Here is a 24920-nt window from a genome sequence, read left to right as displayed (position 1 = left end):
CCATACGAATACCTGATTTGCCTGTACTGCTATTGGTGAGATTGAAATAAACTATCTTCTTATATCCCAGTGAGTCCTTCTGATTATGGAGTTCGTTAATTCATGGACTGTGTAAGAGCAGTCTGGGGGAGTATGAGATCAGAATAGGTGGTGGGAACATGCAAATTAATTACAGTACCTAACCAGTCAAGTGCTGACTACATCCCCAAAATAGCCAGTTTCGAGCTGGGTGCTAAGCAGACATTTTTCAGTGGTATTATCCAGTTAAGTGCCACTGAATATGATGGGTTAGCCCCAAACAAGCAATGTAACAGGTCAGGAGTTTTTTCTGGCCAGTTAAATCGTTTTGAATATTGATTCCCCCCCCCCCCCCCCCCCAAAAAAAAAAAAAAACTTTCCAAGGAAGCTGTAGCATTGCTAATTGCGGGAGGCAGCAGGGGTCTTCAGGTCCAGCCATATTGTACGTCTCTCCGTATCTACTGGTTTCTACCTTCTTCTTTCTCTTCGTTTGTCTCCTCATCAACAATACACTCTGTCTCCAAGTATTTTATATAGATTTGTTTTGCCACATTATCCGATTCATCTAACCATGCCTGAAAGAGTGAAATGTTCTTATTGTTCCAATAAGAATACTACTTGCTTAACATGCCCAAGTACTGAATTGCACTTTTCAATAATTGAAATGTGACACTAACGAAATAAGAAAGGGAAATAAAACATCAAAGCATGGTTTTATTCATTCTCCTCTGACTGTTCAAATAACGACTCATAAGACAGAAGCTTTTGTATAAACAGCTGTCTGAACAGTGGACAGGGCTCCTGATTTTCTTTTTTTTTTAAACTCAATTTGTAGATATTAACAGTTTTTACATTCAAAATATTAATGTAGAAGCAGCTCTTTTAGCACAACATGGGCCAGTGTTAGACAAATTAAAGCAAAAGCTATCTGATCTACTGCTCCGAGTAAAGACAGGAAGGTAACAAGGCACAAAATAGAGAACTTGAAAAAAAAAAAACAAAACCAGGCCAGAAGATTTAACCTCCAATTTATTAATATCCCTAAATCCTTTGGTCATTCATAGAGACATGTTAAAGAGGTACTTTCAAAAGGTATTAAAAATACCCCAAGAAAGCTTTACCAACTATGGCAAGGATTTTGTATATTACACTAGATGTCTGGTCAGAGTAGCAGCAGGAAACGGAGTGGAGAGATCTCTTCAGACAACCTAGATATGACTGGGGTTTTTTTTTTTTTTTGAGGACTCACAGAAGGAGATTCTGTACTAGGCCATTTAGATTGTGGCTGTCGCCTTGGAACCACTCAGGAATTCCATTTTGCATCTATATTTCAGGTTTACGCATCAGCTGTTCTTAGGTCTACCTAAGGGCCATAAACCTGGAAACCCTGGGAGATCAATTATATCTGGTATTGCCAAGATCACAGAGGAAATATCTTTAAACCCCAATTATACAAGGCAAACAGCTTCATACAAGACACCACAGCTGATTTTTTTAGGATTTGGACAGAGGGAGAAGAGACTTGCAAATAATTTCACAATACTTTAATGTATTCCATCCTAAGTCAGACTCAAAATTGACTACTCCACAGAAAAAGTTAACTTTTTAAACACCATAGCGTTTATCAATTATGTTTATATACAACTATCTAAGGTACAAACTTAGATTGTGAGCCTTCCAGGGACAGGGAAATACCCAGTGTACCTGAATGTAACTCACTATGAGCTACCAGTGAAAAAGATGTGAGCAAATCCAAAATAAATAAATCTATATACAGGAAACTAACTTACAGCTACCTCCACAAATCCAGCTTTCACCCTTCACAAAATAGAGTCCATTATACACAACCAAGCCATATGATACATGTTAACATAGTAGATGTTGGCAGATAAAGACTTGTATGGTCCACCCTGTCTGCTCAACAAGATAAACTCATAGCATAAGGTATGATGTGATACATATGCATACTTGATCTTAATTTGTCCTTGCCATTTTTAGGACACAGACTGTAGAAGTCTGCCCAGCATTAGCCTTATTCTCCAACAACTGAAACTGTCATCAAAGCCCACTGCAGATCATCCAAATCTCTTCAGACATGATTGGGGCACAGACCATAGAAGCCTTCCTGATACTGGCCTATCTGTCCAGTCACGATTAGGGCAGAGGGCGTAGAAGTCGGCACTGGCCTATCTGTCCAGCCATGATCAGGGCATAGACCGTAGAAGTTTGCCTAGCACTGGCTTTGCTTCTCAATTACTGGTGTTACCATCTAATCACCGCTAAGCTTGTTCGGTTCCATGTCTTTCATACAGGATTCTTTTGTGTTTATCCCATGCATTTTTGAATTGTGTTACTGTTTTCATCTCCACCACCTCCTACGGGAGGGCATTCCAGGCCATCTACCATCCTTTCCATGAAAATTACTTCCTGATGTTATTCCTGAGTTGGCCCCCCTGCAATCTAAATTCATGTTCTCTAGTTCTACCACCTTCCTTCCTCTGGAAATGGTTTGTTTGTATATTAATACATTGCAAATATTTGCATGTCTGTATCATATTATCCCTGTCTCTCCTTTCCTCCAGGGTGTACATTTTCAGGTCATGAAGTCTCTCGTAAGTCTTGTGATGCAAACCCCATACCATATTTGTCACTTTTCTCTGAACCACTTCAAGTCTTATTACATCTTTAGCAAGCTGTGACCTCCAAAACTGAATACAGTACTCCAAATGGGACCTCACCAACAACTTGTACAAGGGGCATCAACACCTCCTTTCTTCTGCTGATTATACCCCTCTCTATGCAGCCTAGCATCCATCTGACTGTGGCCACCACCTTGTCGCATTGTTTTGTCACCTTGAGATCCTCACATCATTACCCCAAGGTCCCTCTCCTGAGCTGTGCTTATCAACCTCTCTCCTTCTATCTCATACATTCCTTTGGATTTCTGCACCCCAAGTGCATCATTCAGCACTTCTTCACATTAAATTTTAACTGCCAGACCTTTGACCATTCTTTTAATTTTTGGAGACCTCCTCTCATGGTTTCAACTACCTTCAGGGTATCCACTCTATTGGCTGTCTTTGTGTCATCCACAAAAAAGCAAATGTTTCCTTCTAACCCTTCAGCAATGTCTCTCACAAAAATATTAAACAGAATCGGCCCCAGTATAGACCCAGAGGCACTCCACTACTCACCTTCCTTTCCTCTGAATGAATTCCATTTACCACCACCCTCTGTTGCCTGCTGGTCAACCAGTTTCCAATCCAGTTCACCACTTTGGGACCTAAGTTCAGTCCTCTCTCAGCTTATTCATGATACTTCTTGAGGGACAGTATCAAAGACTTTGCTAAAATCCAAGTAGATTACATCTAACGCATGTCCTTTATCCAGTTCTTTGGTCACCCAGTCAAAGAAATCAATCAGATTCATTTGGCAGGATTTTCCTTTGGTAAAGCCATGTTGCCTCTGATCTTGAAACCCGTTGGCTTCTAGAAAGTTAACTATGTATTCCTTCATCAGTGACTTCCTACCACTGATGATGATGATAATGAGCTAATTAGCACCAATTGGCTTTATGACAAGCAATTATTGGCACTAAGATTTAATTGGAGCTTATGTGTATAAATTTAGGTGCAGGATCCATGACTAAATTTTACACGTGAGTAAAAAAAAAAAAAAAACAGGGCACAGAAATGAGAGGGTCATGGGTGGAACGGGGGCGTTCCTAACATTTATGCACGTTGTTATAGAATATGGGGGATATGCAACCAATTTAGGCAACTACATTTGCACTACATTTGTTAGTGCAAATGGCTATACCTAAAGTTAGGCCTGATCCCCCATATTCTATAACAACGTGCATAAATGTTAGGAACAGTGGCGTAGCTACGTGGGGCCATGGTGGCCTGAGCCCCCGTAGATTTGGCCCTGGACCCCCCCTGCCAATGACCCTCTTGACCCCCCCACCACCAACCCTCCCCCGCCATCGCCGTTGGCTACCTTTGCTGGCAGGGGACCCCAACCCCTGCCAGCTGAGGTCCTCTTCTTCCGGCGCAAGCCTTGTTCTGTTTCTGTCAGTCTAATGTCCTGCATGTTGTACGTGCAGGATGTCAGACTCACAGAAACAGAACGAAGCCTTGCGCCGGAAGAAGAGGACCTCGGCTGGCAGGGGTTGAGGTCCCCCGCCAGCAAAGGTAGGCGGCGGGAGGGGGGGTCGAGAGAGTCGTCAGCAGGGGGGGGGCAAAGTTGGTGGTGGTGGCGCTGGGGGGGGGGGCTAAAATGTGCCCCCTCACCTCGGGCTCTGGACCCCCCTCCCGCCGAAGTCTGGCTACGCCCCTGGTTAGGAACGCCTCCGTTCCACCCATGACCCTCCCATTTCTGTGCCCTTTTTTTTTACTCAATTGTAAAATTTAGATGTAGATCCCGCTCCTAAATTTATATGCATAAGTTCTTATTAAATCTAATTAGTGTCAATAATTGCTTGTTAAAAAGCCAATTGGTGCTAATTAGCTCATTCAATTAAATTACATGCCCAAATTAGCACATGCAATTTTTGGCAACTTTTATAGAATTATTTAATTTATTTATGACATTTTATACCACATTATCTTGAACAAGCTCAGGTTCAATGTAGCTATGTTATTTAAATGTTCTAATGTGTGCTCATTAGATATTTCATTAGAGTTATATTAACATCATATTGTATCTCTGCCATTTGAATTTCAGTGTTGTTAAATGTGTATGTTTTTTATACTGTTTCACGGTAGTTCTATTATTAGGCTTCAATTAATTTTTTTCAAGTTTACCTCATTTATTGTATTTATGTTTATATTTGGTCATTTTTACTATTGTTATGCTGTTATCAAACCTGTAAGTTTTAGGTTAAACTGTACCTGCTGTACACCACATTGGGTGAATCGCATCATAAAGGCGGTTAATAAATCCCAATAAATAAATAAATGTGGCTTATAATTAGTAGGTATATGCATATTTTGATGCTTCTGGTTCTATATATAACAGCACCAAATATGTAGATTACTTTAAATGCCACAGCTGGGGTTAAAATTAAATATGATGACTGTCATTACTGAAAAATGTGCTCTGTGTTTTCTTTTCTTTTTTCCTTTCATTCAAGTCGTGTTGACTGTAGAAATTGTTAATATCTATAACTAGTTTTAAAAAGATACAGCTTTTCTTTGGAATTGCTCCAGCAAATTATCCAACAGCTGGAAACAAAGGATCTTTGCATTTCAGAAAGCCTTGTCTTGTTTGAGTAAAACAAATAAAAAACCAACACTGTTTAATAGCAAACACATGAACTGAAAAAAATTGATTTGCTTTATGAGGGCTGAATGCTTGAAACAATCATGTTCAATAAAGAGGGCCTTCTATTGCAGTAAAAGTGAATTGATTTTTCACTCTTTCAAAAAGTATAAAGACCAGGGAGTTCCATGGAAATACTTTTAAAACAAATAGCAGGAAATATATATTTTACTCAAAGACTATTTATGCTCTGGAACTCATTGCTGGAGGATATGGTAATGGCGATTAGAGTATCTGGGTTTAAAAAAGGTTTGGACAAGTCCCTGGAAGAAAAGTCTATGTTAATGAGATGGACACATGGAGGAAGCCACTGCTTGCCCTGGGATTGCATGGAATGGTGCTACTAATTGGTTTTCTGCCAGGACCTTGTGACCTGGATTGGCCACTGCTGGAAGCAGGATATTGGGCTAGATAGACCATTGGTCTGATCCAGTATGGCTATTCTTATGAATGGTTTTCAATAATTGGGGAAGATTATTCTCATAAATATTCAAAGCGATCTAGCCAGGTAAGCAAAGACGTCCCAGGCTCATTTTCAAAGCACTTAGCCTTCCAAAGTTCCATAGGTTTCTATGGAACTTTGGAAGGCTAAGTGCTTTGAAAATATTAAGTCAACTAAATCAAAGCCTTTGAAAATTCACTGAGCTAACAGGCTAATTTTAGCCACCTAAATTTCACTGTCTTCCAGTGAATGGGGGAGGGGATGGGAAAGAAGGTTAAGTGATTTGCACATTAGCCACCCAAACTGACTAGCCAAATCTATGTGCTGCATAACAGGCATACAATTGGCTGGCCAGGTCACACCTCTGTCCCCCATTCCCCTTCCTTCTACCTTCAATTAAATGTGACAGGAAGGACCCAGCATCCCACCCACAGGATCCCCCCTTCCTTCCTGCCTTCAATTAAACGTATGGGTGCCTCTCTATAGAATTCCCCTCCTTGTAATTAAGGGCTCTTTTTACAAAGTGACGCTACCGATTAGCGTGCACTGAACGTGAAGAAGCCCCGAATTAAACAACTATTTGTATCTAAGCAGTCCCGTTTATGCCACCGTGGTGGGAAGTCCAGTATCCACCATTCCCTGCTACACTTTTATGGTGAGCATCGTTTAATAGCTATCTGTTAATTTAGTTAAACACACTTCTATTATCACCAGCAGTGTAACTGTGTTATTAATTCACAATAGGCCAGAGTTAATCTGAATTACTGGGAAGTTGCATAGATTTGGTTAATACATATACCTGAAAGTTTCCATTGTGATTGTGAAAGAGATCAGAAAAGCTGTGTTTGGGATCTGGTATTAGAGGCATTATTTGCTCTTGCAATCTGCAAAAGAAGGACAGGAAAGAGAAAAAAAAAAATAAGTTTTCTATGATGGTAATTGTTTGGCAGTACTTTTTTTTGGGTTGCCATGGCAACTAGCTGAGGTGCTAAGGTCTGGCACTGTGTAAAAATTGTAGCCATTTTCCTTGAACATTTTATTATTATTATTATTATTATTACATTTGTACCCCGTGCTTTCCCACATAATGCAGGCTCAATGCGGCTTACATAGTAATTTGAAATACTAAGTTAATAGAATTTTAATAAAACAGTAGTAAAACAATGTAAAGTTGGGCTTAGTAGTGTATGATAAGTTGAGCTAGATAATATATGACTAGGATAAAAGAGGGTAGACAGGATAGGATAGTGTAATTTGGGAGAAAAGGGGTAAGGAGGGATAAAATTAAGGAGAGATGGCTACATGACTTCAGATCTTCATCAGGAAAACTTCACCTTTCCTTGATAATAAGTGGGATTTATGACCATGATCTGAAATTCACAATTTTATTTTTTTGCCCTCTCTCTGATAAAATGATCATGCTGTCTTTAATACCTAGATCTTGGGGGCCAAGTCTCTGGGTTTTCAATTTACTTTTGTGAATGACATCGATTTAAACAGCTAGGAGAGGCTCTTGGCTGTTTACATCGCCTGTCTGGGCCTAACTGGGCATATTCAGCGGCACTTAACTAAATACTGCCACTGAGGACAACATACAATCTTCATCCCTTCCGACCCTCCACATATACCTCATTCGATCATTTGCTATCAACCGACTGGGCAAATGCCTTGATGGTACTATGTAAGCCACATTGAGCCTGCAAATAGGTGGGAAAATGTGGGATAGAAATGCAACTAACTAACTAAATAAATAATGCCTATTTAGGCCTCAAGCCAAAATCTATTTTGGGGTGTTCAGGAGTGGAGTTGCTGCTTAGCCAGTTAAGTGCAGATTTCAGCGCTTAACCGGCTAAGATAACCAATTGAATAGGACAGTAGAAAACAGTCCTCTCTTTATGTAGTTCTTCATAGCCGGTTAAGCGCTCAATATCACTGGCTATGTTTTCGTTGGCTCCATATACCTGAGCGTGTGGCCCAGCATTGACTTTCTGGGTCTAATGCAGCTGATTGCCATCAGCTGCATACCCAGGTCCTTTGATTTCATAACAACAACAATAGTAAACAGCAGTTACCAGTAGTGTAGCCAGGAATTATTTTTACAGGGGGTGCCTCTCCCTGCCGTCTTGCTTGCTGCCTCCTATCCCCACCTTAAAACTGTCTCAGCTGCAGTTTTCACCTGGGCAGCAGCAGCAACGGCGGCACTCATAGGCAGCCTGCACCAGAACTTCCTCCCTGAACCCTTCTGCCCTTCACAACACAGAAAGTTGCATCAGGAGGGGGGGGGGGGGGGGTTCAGGGAGGAAATCCCAGTGTAGGCTGCAGGCAGCATATGAATGCAGCTACCACTGCCCGGGTGCAGACTGCAGCCAAGAAGATGGGCGAAGAAGAAAGTGGGGCGAAGGCCGGGTCTGACAGGGGGTGCGTACACCACTGAAGCACCTAATTTAAATATGCCACTGGCAGTTACTTAAGGGTACTTATATTTCCTGACACATCAGGTAAACTGAATGCATATCCAGCAACATGCACAGACAGCTGTGAACTATAAGGTATAAATCCCTACTCACTTGCCTACTTTTCTCATAGATTTAATTTTAAGTATTCACCTTCAGGGCCAGTGTTAAGGGGTGGCAAACAAGGCAATTGCACAGAGCTCCCATGGCCCAGGGAGCCCCCAAGACTGTCTCAAGTTAGCCTGCAGGTGGGCTTTGGGGCTCCTCCCCCTAGTGCCTACCCAGCACCAGCCTTGTTCACCTTTGATTGCTGTGGGCAAAGGTGAGAGAGGATAGGTGATAGCAGCATGTCTGCAACATCACAGGGTCAGGCAGCAGCAAACTCTGGTGCACGTGCCATGCCTGGTCCAAAATCATGACAGAAGTACTTTCTGGAACCCTTGTGTAGGAGTATGCAGCAAAGACAACAGATGTTTAGGTCAGTGTTCTCGTATTTTACAAAAAGGCTTTAATACAACATGTAGAGCACCACAAACACAAAACAAAAAATACCTGTGTTTGGCATTATCAGTTTTGCTCTTATACATGAGTAGAGAGGTGTGGTAGCTGTGTTAGTCCATGAAATGAGATTGAAGGGGGGCAGACTCAAGAAAAATGTCAGGAAGTATTTTTTCACGGAGAGAGTAGTGGATGCTTGGAATGCCCTCCCGCGGGAGGTGGTGGAAATGAAAACTGTAACGGAATTCAAACATGCGTGGGATAAGCATAAAGGAATCCTGTGCCGAAGGAATGGATCCTCAGGAGCTTAGTCAAGATCGGGAGGCGGGGCTGGTGGTTGGGAGGCGGGGATAGGGCTGGGCAGACTTATACGGTCTGTGCCAGAGCCAGTGGTGGGAAGCGGGACTGGTGGTTGGGAGGCGGGGATAGTGCTGGACAGACTTGTACGGTCTGTGCCAGAGCCGGGGTTGGGAGGCAGGGCTGGGGAGGTGAGGATAGTGCTGGGCAGACTTATACGGTCTGTGCCTGTGCCAGAGCCGGTGGTTGGGAGGTGGGGCTGGTGGTTGGGAGGCGGGGATAGTGCGGGGCAGACTTATACGGTCTGTGCCCTGAAGAGCACAGGTACAAATCAAAGTAGGGTATACACAAAAAGCAGCAAATATGAGTTATCTTGTTGGGCAGACTGGATGGACCGTGCAGGCCTTTTTCTGCCGTCATCTACTATGTTACTATGTTACTATGATACCTTTTTTTATTGAACATAATACATTTCTTGATTAGCTTTCGAAGGTTGCCCTTCTTCGTCAGATTGGAAATAAACAAATGTTGGTAGATGACAGTATATATAAGTGAAACATCAAAGTATTTCAATGACAGTCTAACAAGATGGGGGTGGGTAGGTGAGAGACAGGGAGATATGCATGGAGACAGGAGGGTGGCAAACAGAGCAGTACAACTTTATGGTTCATAATGGGTTAGAAAACCCAGATCTTTGTTAAGTCCTGTCTGGTGGGTGTCAAAATATTTAATCATTCTGACTTCAAAGGTCTTCATGTTCCTGTATTGTTTTAAAGTTACCTTTCAGGATTCTTACTATGAAATCACTGGTACAGTGTTCTGGTTTTGTAAGGTGCTGCCCCACAGGCGTGGCATCCTGGCTGGCACTGCTCTTATACATGTAAGTGGTGGATTTTGTAAAGTTGTATGTCTGAGGGGAGCCAATTAAGGACCTGAGCTATGAAACTCACACTTTTGTCATTTTGACTTGGTTTTAAGCACTATTCCTCACACAAGCACCCCTCCAAACCCCAGCTTCAAATGAAGAGTTAGCAAGGGTTATGCCTGACTCAAAGTGGGTGTAAGCGCCAGTGTGAAGGATTGTAAAATCTGCAATACACACAGGGCCAGATTCTATATTTGGCACCAAAAAAATCGGTGCGGATGGAAAATGGACCTATGCATATTCTATAAACCAAGCCTAAAGTTAGGTGCAGTTTACAGAATACGCAGAGCACTGTCCACCTGACCAGTGATCCCTCTAAGGTGAGCACGTGAGATCACTCGTACAAACCGGGAGCGTTGCTCACTTTGGATCAATGTTCGCTCACTGCATGAACAGCTGTCAGGCCCAAATTGCTCCCAATCTTTGGGGAAGCTCACCGGAGCTTTCCCTAACAGATCCTGCCATTGCACTGAGCCTCTCCAGCACTGCCCGGTAGTTCTCCCCTGATATGACTAAAATTTAAGCACAACCATTTACACCAATGAAAAGCTGGTGTAAATACCCACACTTAGCTTTAAGCGCAGAACGAGTTATTCTATAACACTGCACGTAAATTATAGAACACCTGTGACCCACCCACGCTCCTCCCATGGTCACGCCTACTTTTAAGATCCACACGGTAGAATTTACGCAGACTACTTTATAGAATACGCTTAATGAGTAGTGCGTTTAAATTCTAATTAGACAAACATAGTTTAATGGGACAGAGTCAGCATGGGTTCAGCCGAGGGAAGTCTTGCCTCACTATTTCATTTCTTTGAAGGTGTGAATAAACATGTGGATAAAGGTGAGCCGGTTGATGTAGTGTTTCTAGATTTTCAGAAAGCTTTTGATACAGTTCCTCATGAGAGACTCCTGTGAAAATTAAAGAGTCATGGGATAGGAGGCAAGGAGGAAAAAAGTTCATAGTCTGCTATTGTGACAGACATGGGAAGCAACTGCTTTCCCTGGGATTTGTAGCATAGAGTGTTGCTACAATTTGGGTTTCTGCCAGGTACTTATGACCTGGCTTGGCCACTGTTTGGAAAACAGGATACTGGGCTAGATGGACCTGAATTGGATCCTCAGAAGCTTAGCGGAGATTGGGTGGCAGAGCTGGTGGTGGTGGTGGTGGGGGGGGTGCTAGTGGTTGGGAGGCGGGGATAGTGCTGGGCAGACTTCTACGGTCTGTGCCGTGAAACTGGCAGATACAAATCAAGGTCAGGTATACACAAAAAGTAGCACATATGAGTTTATCTTGTTGGGCAGACTGGATGGATCATGCAGGTCTTTCTCTGCTGTCATCTACTATGTTACTGTATGGCTACACTCATGTTCTTATGTTGCTTGTTAACATCCAATTATTGGCACTGGTTGGTGTGTGCAAATCGGAATACGCCTAGATTTGCTTGCACAACTTTAGTCGTACTATATAGAATTTGCAAAATAATCTTTGAGGATCCTCCACCCAAACTACTCCCAGATCATGCCTGCTTAAAATTTCTGTGCTCCTTCCATGTATAAGTAGCACCTTTTCAAAAATTGCTCTTGTATGTGTGAAGGGTGCCTAACCCTTCTAAAATCACCTCCATTGAATCACTTGGCCTCATACAACAATTCTAAGACTGCATATATTATTACCTAGCCCAGGGATATTCAACTCTGGTTCTCCAGTGCCATAAGCAGGTCAGGTTTTCTGGATATCCACAATGAATATGCATGAGATAGATTTGAATGCACTACCTCCATTGTATGCAAATCTATCTCATGCATATTCACTGTGGATATCCTGAAAACATGACCTACCGGTGGCACTTGAGAACCAGAGTAGCCTATGCCTGGCCTAGCAGTTTAAAAAATAAGTGCTCGCTTTGAAATGAATGCAGCTTTTATCTCTTGCTATCTTGCTATAACATTAAAACAATTACATAAAGGCACATAAGATTGCACGTTGGAATAAAGTTATAACAATCACATACAATAGACAACAATGCTATCCTGTGTCGATGGCAGAGAACAGAAAAAAACAAAGCATTGAAAAAGTAGAGAAATTGTATTGGTTCACTTACCGTTTCATTTTACAGATGCAGTACAGAAGGATGAATGTGGAGAGTGACACAACCAATGAAATGATGAGGATTACATTTCTTGATAGGATAACATTTGTTGATTTATTTGTAGCATTTGTATCCCACATTTTCCCACCAATTTGCAGGATAACATTTGTTGATTCGTCATTGGAGCATGAGTCTGTGGAAAAATCCACTGGAAAATCCATCAAGCTGGTCGTTAGAAAGCTCTGCCTTTATCAGTTTCAAATATGGCATGGTTGTAAGCACAGTTCAAACATCTACTATAATAAAACTCACCCTCAACGTTCTGAGGACACTGACGTCAGTGAAGCCAAGCCCTGACTTCCTTCAAAAAGGTTCGAAGGTTTGTGGTGGTGAAGCCACCAAAATCGCTCTGGGCCCCGCCCTCGAGGGCGGAGCAATGGCAGAAAAACCAAGGGGTTGGCAGGGAGGGAGGCGGGGTGGGGGTGGGAAATCACTCTGGGCCCCGCCCTTGCATCAAACGTCACGACGTTGGGGGCGGAGCAATGGCAGAACAATGAAGGGTTTGGCCAGGGAGGGAGGGGGGGAGTTGGCGACGAAAACCTTGCTAGCGCCCGTTTCATTTGCTCTGAAACGGGCTTCTTTTACTAGTTTTAAAATATTGCAGAAGAAAAGATGTACATATCTAGATTTCATGCAGTACTAACTGTGACTAAATTTATTTTGGTAGCATGTTGGCTACGATATATTAATGATATATATTTGTAACTAGTAAAAGAGGCCCGTTTCTGAGCAAATGAAACGGGCGCTAGCAAGGTTTTTGTCGGCAACACCCCCCACCCTGCCAACCCCTTCGTTGTTGTGGCATTGCTCCACCCTCAACGTCATGACGTTTGATGCGAGGGCGGGGCCCGTAGTGATTTCCCACCTCCCTGCCTCCCTCCCTCCCTGCCAACCCCTTCGTTGTTCTGCCATTGCTCCGCCCTCGAGGGCGGGGCCCGGAGCGATTTTGGTGGCTTCACCACCACGAACCTTCAAACCTTTTTGAAGGAAATCAGGGCTTGGCTTCACTGACGTCACTGTCTTCAGAACGTTGAGGGTGAGTTTTATATACATAGATATGGACATGGACTGGGGATGAATTGCAAGAGTTTGTGACTGAGTTGAATGAGTCATCTTACAATTAAATTTGATTACAATTTTCATGCGCAACAGATCATCTTCCTTGATGTGAAAGTACAATACAGTTTGGTTGGTTTTCACACTACTGCATATATTAAATCTATGGATAGAAATGCTTTCTTGCAGTATGGGAGTATGCATCCTTATCATATTAAAAAAACAGTCTGCCTTTTCCCCCAGGTTTTGCGTTATCGGCTTATTTGTGATTCTAACCAACAATATAAAAGATCAGCTCAAGATCTGATATCTAAATTGGAACAAAGGGGCTATCCAAAGAACAGCTTTAGAAAAGCATATAAAAGAGCCTTAAAAAAATAATAGGTATTTTATTACAGCTTTGTGCTTCTACTTACTTGGACACTGCAGTATCGTATGTATTAAAATACACCACAGTGTCTCTGAAGATTGCTTCACTCATAAGACAGCATTGGACTATTATGAGGGTGTGTTTTCTGATACTTGTATTTATTTAGGTAATCCATAGAAATAAAATAAAACATAGAAAAGAAAATAAGATGATACCTTTTTTATTGGACATAACTTAATACATTTTTTGATTAGCTTTCGAAGGTAGCCCTTCGTCAGATCAGTATGTGTTGCCTCCAGTGCAGAACCTGGCTAAAGGGTACCCTGGTGTTACCATTGACTGATGACTGAGACTCCTGCCTTTCATATACTGTGAATGCTGCCTATTCAGCTCTACAGCTGGCGTGGGGAGCATAGGCTAAGCATGAGAACTGAACTGAGCTTTTCTGCATGAGAGTGCATAGCACCTACCATATGAACAATTGGGCTGGCCCTTGAAATGAAGTTCTATGTTAAGAAAACAGCAGAATAAACCCTACTCACCCGTTGACGCACCATTCTTCCAGAATGTTATTGGACTCCAATCTCCAGGGTATACAGCCAAAGAGCAGTGAGGGCGTCTTTTCAACCGGACGCGGAAGGAATAACATTTCTTCAGATCAAACCCTGACTCTTTTATGGTACAACATTCCATCTCTTTTGACTGGATAAATACATGTGTGTTTATTATTGATAATGAACTAGTTTCATCTTTAGCTGAAAAGATACAGTAAGATCTATTGATTTTGACATCTATAATTGTGAAACTACTATCATAGTAACCCATAGGAACAACATGTAATGTGTCAGATATCATGGAGCTCATTTTTAAAACAAACAAAAAAATGTCCAGAAAGCATCACAAAGTGGCAGATGGAAGGTTTTAATTGCTGTTTATTATTGTCCAGCGCCTTTTGAATATGTGACTTTTGGCTTTAGTTTATGGTTTCATTTATTTGTGCTTATTTGTGACAGTAAGCTATTTGCTTCTTTCAGACATGTTTTCCTTACAAAATACTGTAATTGCTTATGATAATGCCTATCCATAACATATAAGTATTGAAATCCTGTTCTGTTCACGCTTATTTATGACAGTAAGCTATTTGCTATTTCTGTTCTGCTCATGCTTATTCGTGACAGTAAGCTATTTGCTTCTTTCAGACATGTTTTCCTTACAAAATACTGCAATTGCTTGTTAGTCTATCCATAACATATAAGTCCTATTTCCTTACAAAATACTGTAATTGCTTATGTTAATGTCTATCCATAACATATAAGTCCTATGCTCTCTTACAATCTTCCAAAAGCTGATAAACCAGATTAGTAGTAACTGAAAGCATAAGAGATGCACCCAAAATGCTGAATGTTAATGAATAACATATAATATATTAATGTCTCATGTTGATATCGCCTGATGTTCACATAAAATCTCATTCATTAACACCAACAAGTACCACCAGCCAATACTAACTAAAACCAACATAAATATCAACAAAATTATTCTAATCTACTTTCTCCCCCTAATTTACTACGCAAGGACATCCCCCAATATAGACAATAATCTGTCCACAGCACAAATACCCTACAAACAACTCCATCACAGTCCACCAGACCTAAAGGATAACAAATACACACGGAAATAACCAACAGAAAGGGAAGAAAGGACACAACAAAACCAGACACCAAGATAGAAGACAACTAATAAGAATCAACACGCACTCATCCCAAACCAAATCCTATATACCAATCCAAATAGGCTACATAAACGGAAGATCTGTAGTCAACAAAACAGCAATTATAACAGACTGGATCACAATGGACAATCTTGACCTCTTATTCATCTCTGAAACCTGGATTCACGACCTCAAAGACCTTATAATCTTAGATCTATGCCCACCAGGATACAAAATTATCCACTGAACAAGAAATGGAAAAAGAGGAGGAGGATTAGCAATAATCTACAAATCCCAATTCACCATCACAACCACAGCTGAATCCATCACACCACAGCTTGAAATTGCTTCGGTCAGAATCAATCACCCAAACCTACAGGAACACCTTAATGCAATACTGCTCTACAGACCACCAGGGAACTGGCAAGACTCCCAAACCCATTTTATGGACTTCATTTCGAATACATGTGTCTCTACCTCAAATCTTATTATAATAGGGGATATCAACTTGCACCTTGACGACCCCACCTCAACAAGCACCCAAGAATGTGAAGAGTTCCTACAATTATGGGATCTTCATAAGCCAAATGCGCAACCAACCCACAATAAAGGACACACATTAGACATCATCACACAAAAATTCGACCCCGATTTAAACCTTGTACTAACAGATACAAAGTGGACACCCACACCGTGGTCCGACCACTACAAAGCAAACCTCTTCCTCCAATGGCGTATGAAAGATTCACCCAATAAACAAAAACAAAAAACCTACACCACAAGAGGAAGAATAGACCCAGAAATATTCTGGCAACAGATCTACGATAATGAATGGACTATAAAGACAGATACACACCATTTCCTCCAAGAATGGGACAATAGATGCAAAAACATATTAGACAACATAGCTCCGATCCAAACCAGAACCTCACATAGAAAGAACTCACTACCATGGTTCAACGAAGACCTGAAAAAACTCAAAACACAAGTCAGAAGGTTAGAATGAGCATGGAACAAACAGAAAAATGACTCCACACTCGAGACCTGGAAACAACTACATAGAAAATACAAATACATCATAAGACAAACCAAAAGAACATATTACAAAACCATAATCAGACCAAATTACAAGGATACACATAAACTCTTCCAACTAGTGAACAAATTACTAGACACTACACTGGTCACTTCTAATAACACAGATGCACCAACAGCAGATAGTCTCGCGAACTACTTCAACGAGAAAATCATAAAACTACGACTTCAGATACCTAACAGCACCACCGACTATGCTACACTCCTTGACTGTCTAGACCCAGACCCTGGTGTACACCCAGCGGACAGAACCTGGACATACTTCGAGCCACTATCAGAAGACACCATCTCCCAAACGCTGAAAAGATTTGCTAAATCCCACTGTAAGCTAAACATATGTCCCAACAACCTTATAACATATGCCCCCAGGGCCATGCTGATGCAGTAAGCGCCACAGGGGGGCACTTGCCTTCGAGGGGCGCCACTTGCTCACTTGCAAAATCTTTCACCTGAACTTGTGATTCTCCTATCTCCGCTGCCCTCCCCTTTTCATGCAAAGGAGCAGTATTAATTGAGGCAGGCACGCTCTTCAAGTTACATGAGAATACAACCAGATTGCTATTTATGCTTCAGTATGGGGCTAGCTCCTCAGTCAGGGTGAGTTTCAGAGCTTGAAACAGCATTCAAATTAAAGAGAACCTGAAATTTTAAAAGTGCTAAAAATAAGTTTTAAAAGTATTTGCCTTAAATCTAATTGCAGAATTCAGGTGCTGGGAGTCTGTACTTGGTTGTCATATGCTCAGATTTATTTAAATCATATGCAAATTAGTCCGGTGTTTTTCACTAAACATTCCCATGAGTGTCTGTATGTTAATCTGCATTCAAATATAGAGCTCTCTGATTGAATGATCAGCTTCTGTTAAGAAATCTGCCCGGGAAGTGAACAGAGTGAGAGCTGTCCTTTGCCAAGAGAGACATCCAGCTGTGACTTCCTGTGTTTGTTGACTGAAGTTATAAAAGAGTGCCTGATTGTGGTAAATGAGAAAATATAAGTGAAAAGAGATTGGTGGCGATTGAATTTTCTCTAGTGAGAAAAGGATCTGAATATTTCAGGATTACTTGAAGTTTATGAAGAATAGAAAAGGGTGAATTTCAGTTTAAGAGTGTTTAAATCCTATAAGCTATATAGATTTAAGTGACTGTAAGCAAGGAAACCTTAATATTTGATCTGAAATAAATATTTGATCTGAGATAGTTGATCAGAGATAAATGTTTGATCTGAATTATATCCTTTGGTGCAAAAGGAAGATTAGAATGCAATAGAGTATTTCTTTCTGTTTACCAGTACAGTCAAATAATTCCATTCCACTTAAATAATTTTTTGTTATATATATGAGGGAGTAGTATCTGGATTTATTGTAAATCAAATTGATTCCATTCACAGGAATTCATATTCACCTTCATGCATTCATCCGATATTATCTTTTAAGGATGAAGTTTTATTTTATGTTCACTCTGTCTCTTGTGAGCTGAGCACAGTTAGTTTCCTCGGCTGGCACGACTACATATTAGAGGTATTTTGATACTGTGTGAAATTTTACCACAGACGGGTGACATATATAAAACATTCTCCTTGGATAGGATGTGATATGTGAAAATACATTTTGCTTTAATGAAATTGCTAAACTTTAGAGTCAGAGACTTATCAATGAGGGATACATACAGTGCTATTTTTTCCTGAGGTCCGGCTTACTTGCCTGCTCCCTTCTGTTCCTGCTCTGCTGGACGGGGGGGGGGGGGGGCGCCAACCGATAGTCTGCAGGGGGGCACCAGAGACCCTAGGCATGGCCTTGTATGCCCCTCAACAATTTATAACAGACATCACGGAACATCTGAACTACATGCTACAAAATGGACTCTTCCCAAAGGAGAAAGGTAATATTCTACTCACCCCCATACCCAAAGACGCAAAGAAAAGTGCTAGCGAACTAACTACAGACCAGTAGCATCTATTCCCCTAATAACTAAACTAACGGAGGGAATGGTAACAAACAGCTTACCAACTACTTAAACAAGTTCTCAATACTCCATGACTCCCAATCAGGATTTTGATCTAATCACAGCACTGAAACAGTACTAGTTATTCTCATGTCCAAATTTAGACAACTGATCGCAACTGGCAAAAACATACTACTTTTACAATTTGACTTGTCCAGCGCGTTCGATATGGTCGATCACAGTATACTACTACATCTCCTGGAATACTTCAGAATCGGAGGCAATGTTCTTAACTGGTTCAAGGGATTCCTAACCACAAGATCTTACCAAGTGACATACAACTCGACTACATCAGCCACATGGACACCTGAATGTGGAGTTCCACAAGGATCCCCCCTCTCGCCGACTCTATTCAACTTAATGATGATACCCTTGGCTAAACTACTATCCAACCAACACCTCAACCCATACATATATGCAGATGACGTAACGATCTACATCCCATTCAAACAAGATTTACAGGAAATCTCCAGCGACATCAACCAAAGTCTTCACATCATGCATTCATGGGTGGATGCATTCAAGCTGAAACTTAATGCTGAAAAAACCCAATGCCTAATACTCACCTCTCAACACAACACGAGCAAATTCACCACCATAAGCACACCAAACCTGACACTCCCTATCTCGGACACCCTAAAAATTCTCGTAGTAACTATCGATCGTCATCTAACACTTGAGAGCCACACGAAAAACACAACCAAGAAGATGTTCCACTCAATGTGGAAATTAAAAAGAGTAAGACCCTTCTTCCCAAGGACAATCTTCTGCAACCTGGTACAATCAACGGTGCTCAGTCACCTAGACTATTGTAACGCACTCTATGCTGGCTGTAAAGAACAAATAATCAAGAAACTTCAGACAGCCCAGAACACTGCAGCCAGACATATTCGGAAAAGCAAAATACGAAAGTGCTAAACCACTACGAGAAAGGTAACAGTGGCTCCCACTTAAAGAACACATCACGTTCAAGATTTGTACCCTAGTTCATAAAATCATCCACGGAGATGCCCCAGCCTATATGTCAGACCTGATAGACTTACCAACCAGGAATGCCAAAAGATCAGCCCGCACATTCCTTAATCTTCATTTCCCAAGCTGTAAAGATCTAAAATACAAACTAACGCATGCAGCAAACTTTACCTACCTGAGTGCCAAGTTATGGAACGCACTGCCGCATAACCTGAAAATTATCTATGAACTAACAAATTTTCAAATATCCTTGAAGACCCATCTTTTTAATAAGGCATACCACACAGAACAACAAATATAATTGCACACACCTCCTACACCTTGACTCTGAACTATGTTTATAATATCTGCTTGTTTTAAACTTCTACTTTGTTACTCAATATCTCTATGTAATAATAAGTGATTGTGTTCTAATCTATTACCACCAAGAACGATACATTGTAAGCCACATTGAGCCTGCAAAAAGGTGGGAAAATGTGGGATACAAATGCAATAAGTAAAATAAATAAATATTTGTAATATGTGTTTTCATCATTTATATAGATATGCTTTTTTATGTGTTTGTTGACAGTTTTTTACAGCCCCTGATGCAGCCCTTGGAAAGGGCAAAACATGGCTGTGCCAGGTTTTTAATTATTTATGTATTTATTCTGTTACGTGTGGTAGATAAATTTGGACTCATTTACATCACTGGAGCCTTTTTTTTAATCATCAATCTGCTGTTTTGTTGCCCAACTATTACAACATAGGCATAAAATGGGCACTTAGGCACCCGATGCCACGCAGTGAAACCCTATGCTATAATGGCATCAGGGCACCCAGGTTTTGTTATAGAATACTAGTGTAACCCGATATCAGCTCGCCTACCATTTATGTGCCCAAGTTACACCAGCCCTAGTGTTGGCATAACTGTAGCTGCCTAAATGCAGCAGAGGGAAGTCTGCAAGGCTAGCGCAGGTTACTTATTTATTATTTTTTATTTTTATTACATTTGTACCCCGCGCTTTCCCCACTCATGGCAGGCTCAATGCAGCTTACATGGGGCAATGGAGGGTTAAGTGACTTGCCCAGAGTCACAAGGAGCTGCCTGTGCCTGAAGTGGGAATCAAACTCTCAGTTCCTCAGGACCAAAGTCCACCACCCTAACCACTAGGCCACTCCTCCACTGTTGCTACTATTTGAGATTCGCTATTCCACTAGCAACATTCCATGTAGAATCTCCAAAGTAGCAACATTCCATGTAGAATCTCCAATAGTATCTATTTTATTTTTGTTACATTTGTGCCCTGCACTTTCCCACTCATGGCAGGCTCAATGCGGCTTACATGGGGCAATGGAGGGTTAAGTGACTTGCCCAGAGTCACAAGGAGCTGCCTGTGCCTGAAGTGGGAATCGAACTCTCAGTTCCTCAGGACCAAAGTCCACCACCCTAACCACTAGGCCACTCCTCCACTGTTGCTACTATTTGAGATTCGCTATTCCACTAGCAACATTCCATGTAGAAGTCGGCCCTTGCAGATCACCAATGTGGCCGCGCAGGCTTCTGCTTCTGTGAGTCTGACGTCCTGCACGTACGTGCAGGACGTCAGACTCACAGAAACAGAAGCCTGCGCAGCCTTCTATATGGAATGTTGCTAGTGGAATAGCAACATTCCATGTAGAATCTCCAGTAGTAGCAACATTCCATGTAGAATCTCCAATAGTAGCAACATTCCATGTAGAATCTCCAATAGTATCTATTTTATTTTGTTACATTTGTACCCCGCGCTTTCCCACTCATGGCAGGCTCAATGCGGCTTACATATTATATACAGGGGCAATGGAGGGTTAAATGACTTGCCCAGCTGCCAGCGATGGCTCAAAGATAGATGGGGTGGGGGGTTCAAAGATGGAGACAGGCAGCTGCCATGAGGGCGAGAGAGACTGCCTGCCCCGAAGAATTCGATGGACAAGGTGAAGGTGAGGGACCGGATCCGGAGGGAGGGAGGGAGGGAGGGAGGAGAGCCAGCTCGCACGTAGCAACAACCTGCTCGCAAGTCGGAGCAAAATTTAACAACCGGCTCTTGCGAGCCGGTGCGAGCTGGCTCTAGCACACCACTGTCTAGAACAAAGCCAAATTTATTATGGATCATATTAAGATCAGCTTCAACAAAGTTCAAAAATTAGGAAGATATAGATGTAGCAGCAGAGAAAAGAAAGTTAGGAAGCAGAAAGACAGTTAAAATATATATGATTTTACATAAACTTTGCTTACTTGCCAGTGGTCATCAAACTTGCTTTTGTAATGAAGTTCATAAAAGTAACAATCAGAGTTCTCTGGTTTATTACATGTGACATGAACTGTATTATTTTCCCATCTGACGGTTACATTTTCAGGAAGATTTGGTTTCTCTGGAAAATTGATGCAAATGGTTTATTAAAAATGATGTAATTCAAAAATTACTTTAACTTGAATTAAATTAAATTTGTCAAAATATCAAGCACATTTCAACATGTTATAAACATTGCATTATAAATCATAACATCAGGTTATATATCAAAGGTCTGTAGAAGAGAAAGGTAAAATAAAAGGTAAACTGAAATAACAATTCTCATATGCAGTTCATGGAGCAGAATATTTGAATTTTTCAAAAGGTATCTAAGGCATTGCAAATGAGGTGGGGGTGGGGGAGATCATTCCTTGCAAGGAAACCTGGGATCCTGAGACACAATTTATTCTTAGATATCATTTTTAAAAAATGCATTGTAAAATATAATAGTGTGAATTTTATATTTTCTTCCTGCCTAAGCAGATGAGATCTTTTCTGGACGCTAAAGAGGTTGCTGATCCTGCTGAAGATCATGGAGTGAGGGTGTTATAGCTGACTCAGTTATTTAAGGAGCCCTTTTACAAAGGTGTGCTGAAAAATGGCTTGCGGTAGTGTAGGCGTGGTTTTTGGGTGCGCGCCGATCCATTTTTTTAGCGAGCCTGTAAAAAAGGCCTTTTTAAAAATTTTTGCCAAAAATGGTCGTGCAGCAAAATGAAAATTGCCACTCGTCCATTTTGGGTCTGAGACCTTACCACCAGCCATTGATCTAGTGGTGAAGACTCATGTGGTAACCGGGTGATAATGACCTACGCGTGCGAAATGCCACTTGGCACGCGTCCGTTATGCGTGCCTGAAAATAAAAAATATTTTTCAGATGCGTGTATCAGACGTGTGCCAAAAATGAAATCACCGCACAAGCCATGTGGGAGTCGGGTGGTAACTCCATTTTGGCGTGCATTTGGCGCGGCTTAATAGTAGGACCCCTGAGACATTTATACCTCACATTATTCCTAGTTATACTCAAGTTCAATCTGGCTAACAATTGAGATAAAGTAAGCAACAATAAGAGTACAACAATCATCTTACAAATACAGTCAATATTTGAAGTATAGGCATATAAGAGAACATACAGCATGCACGTCTATGGTTCGTGCCCTGATCCTAGCTGGACAGATTCAGCTTCAGAAGTTGGAGAACAAGACCAGTGCTGGGCAGACGTCTATGGTCTGTGCCCTGATCAGTACTCTTGTTTAAGTCTCTGGTGAGGCCCCATTTGGAGTACTGTGTGCAATTCTGGAGACCGCATTTATGAAAACACTAGTGGAACCAAGCCTGTTTCATCAACAATGAAATGGGCCCTAGGAAGGCTCTTGTGTAAGCGTTTTTTCTCTCTTCCCTGCCCTCCCCTCCATGCCCAGCGATTCTTCCCTCCCCTCTCCTCCCATCCTATCCCATGCCCTCCATATCCAGCAATTCTCCTCTTCCCTGCCCTCCCATCCGTGTCCCGCGATTCTCTCCTCCCCTCCCAACCCATCCCATCCATGTCCAGTGATTCTCCTCTGCCCTCCCCTCCACCTTGATGTCCCGCGATTCTCTCCTCCCCTCCATGTCCAGCGATTTGTATCTGAACATTCTCTGGCTGGCTGGCTGGCTTCCGTTCCGTTTGTAACATCCTGACGTCAGCTCGCCTCCAGCGTTCCATTCCCGCTCACTGTTCTGCCCTCCTCCGACGTCATTATGTCTTTACGCAAGGGCGGGACAGTGAGATGGAAGGGAACCCTGGAAGCTTGCTGATGTCAGGAGATGTTAAGAACCCAGACAGCCAGCCAGAGAACGTTAGAGGTACAAATTATTATATAGGATATAAGCAGGATGGAGTCGGTCCAGACGGCGGCTACAAAATTAGTTTGCGGTCTCTGTCACAAAACATATAAGGACAGGCTTATGAACCTCAACATGTACACATTGGGCGAGAGGGGATATCATAGAGACTTTTAAATATCTCAGTGGTATCAATGTAGTGGTAGGTGAGCCTTTTCAAAGGAAGGAAAACTCTGGACTGAGAGGCAATAAAGTTCAGAGGAATTAGGCTTAGGAGGAATCTAAGAAAATACTCTTTCACGGAAAGGGAGGTAGATGTGTGGTATGGCCGAGGTCGTGGAGACATTGACTGTGTCAGAGTTTAAGAAAGTGTGGAACAGGCACATGGGATCTCTTAGGAAAAGGAAGAGTTAGTGGTTACTGAGGATGGGCAAACTAGATGGGCGGCCATTTGCCCCTTATCTGCCATCATGTTTCTATATTCAAGAATATTGATAATATGACTAGAATCTCTCACATAAGATGATATCTGTGATACTAGTGGTCTCAAAAATAAAATCTATGAAAGTTGTAAATAATGCTCATGAGCATTATTAAGAATGTACGTCAGGTAGAATTTTCAATCTTTTTAGCCGAGTTTTAAATAAACATCATGTAATTTGATTACTTTTTTTCTTTCTCCCTTTGTTCTAATGTGTAGGATGAGTTTTTTTGAATGGATCTTTCCTATCTTTAAATGTAACTCCTTTTCATCCTTGTGCTTAGCCGCTTCAATCTGCCCTTCAAATAAGGCAGTGTAGTAAGTGTGAATAAACTATGTCACCGTCTGCTCGTTCCCATACGCCTATATACGTAAAGCTTGAGATAACATATTCCAATCCTATGTGTCCCAACAAGGATGCCATGAAATGTTTTCATCGGCCAGCCACAGCCTTGTAGGAAGAACTGGTGCAGGCCTCAGCTTCTGTCGTAGTCCCAAAGTCCATTCAGTCTTTCACCTGGTATCTTCTAGCCTACAGAATCTCCTGCAGCCAGCAGGGGAAATCAGCATTAATCATTTACCAGTTGTCTCTTCTGTTTGCAGAACTGTGTGAGGGTGAGGGTGGGGGGGGGGGGGGGGGTGTTGCTGTGTGGTTCTGACTGCAGATGGAAACTGGCGCAGGAGAATAAAGCAAGTTGGAAGAGATAGTGGGGAGGAAAGAAGGGACATATGATTGTTCCAGGATATTTGGTGGGAGGGACAGACAATTGTGCTGTGAGGAAGATGGATGATTGATTCAGGGGAATGCAGGAGGAGGGGAGGTGATGATGGCAAAGAGTGGGGGAGAGATGAGGGAAGAGAAAGTGATGAAAGGTGGATGGAGGAGGAGGTGAGGTGATGATAGCAGAGGGTGGGAGGAGAGACAAGGGATGAGAGAGTGATGAAAGGGGATGGAGGAGGAGGTGAGGTGATGATGGCAGAGAGTGGGGGGAGAGA

At 41.9% G+C, this 24920-nt stretch overlaps 1 protein-coding gene across 1 annotated transcript in view; it reads right to left on the bottom strand.

Annotated features, from left to right (window-relative positions):
• Positions 1-427: 427 nt before the first annotated feature.
• LOC115469735 (cytokine receptor-like factor 2) overlaps positions 428-24920 on the bottom strand; it is a 45331-nt gene continuing 20838 nt past the window's right edge. Inside the window, exons 5-10 of the mRNA XM_030202522.1 lie at positions 21568-21704; positions 14080-14239; positions 12224-12244; positions 12064-12151; positions 6582-6666; positions 428-593 (exon numbers count right to left, since the gene is read on the bottom strand). Coding sequence (XP_030058382.1) covers positions 477-593; positions 6582-6666; positions 12064-12151; positions 12224-12244; positions 14080-14239; positions 21568-21704 — 608 coding nt within the window. The 3' untranslated portion in view covers positions 428-476. The remainder of the gene's footprint in view (positions 594-6581; positions 6667-12063; positions 12152-12223; positions 12245-14079; positions 14240-21567; positions 21705-24920) is intronic.

This window comes from Microcaecilia unicolor, chromosome 4 (assembly GCF_901765095.1).
Source record: "Microcaecilia unicolor chromosome 4, aMicUni1.1, whole genome shotgun sequence".
NCBI lineage: Eukaryota > Metazoa > Chordata > Amphibia > Gymnophiona > Siphonopidae > Microcaecilia > Microcaecilia unicolor.
This window is presented reverse-complemented; position numbering and strand designations above follow the sequence as displayed.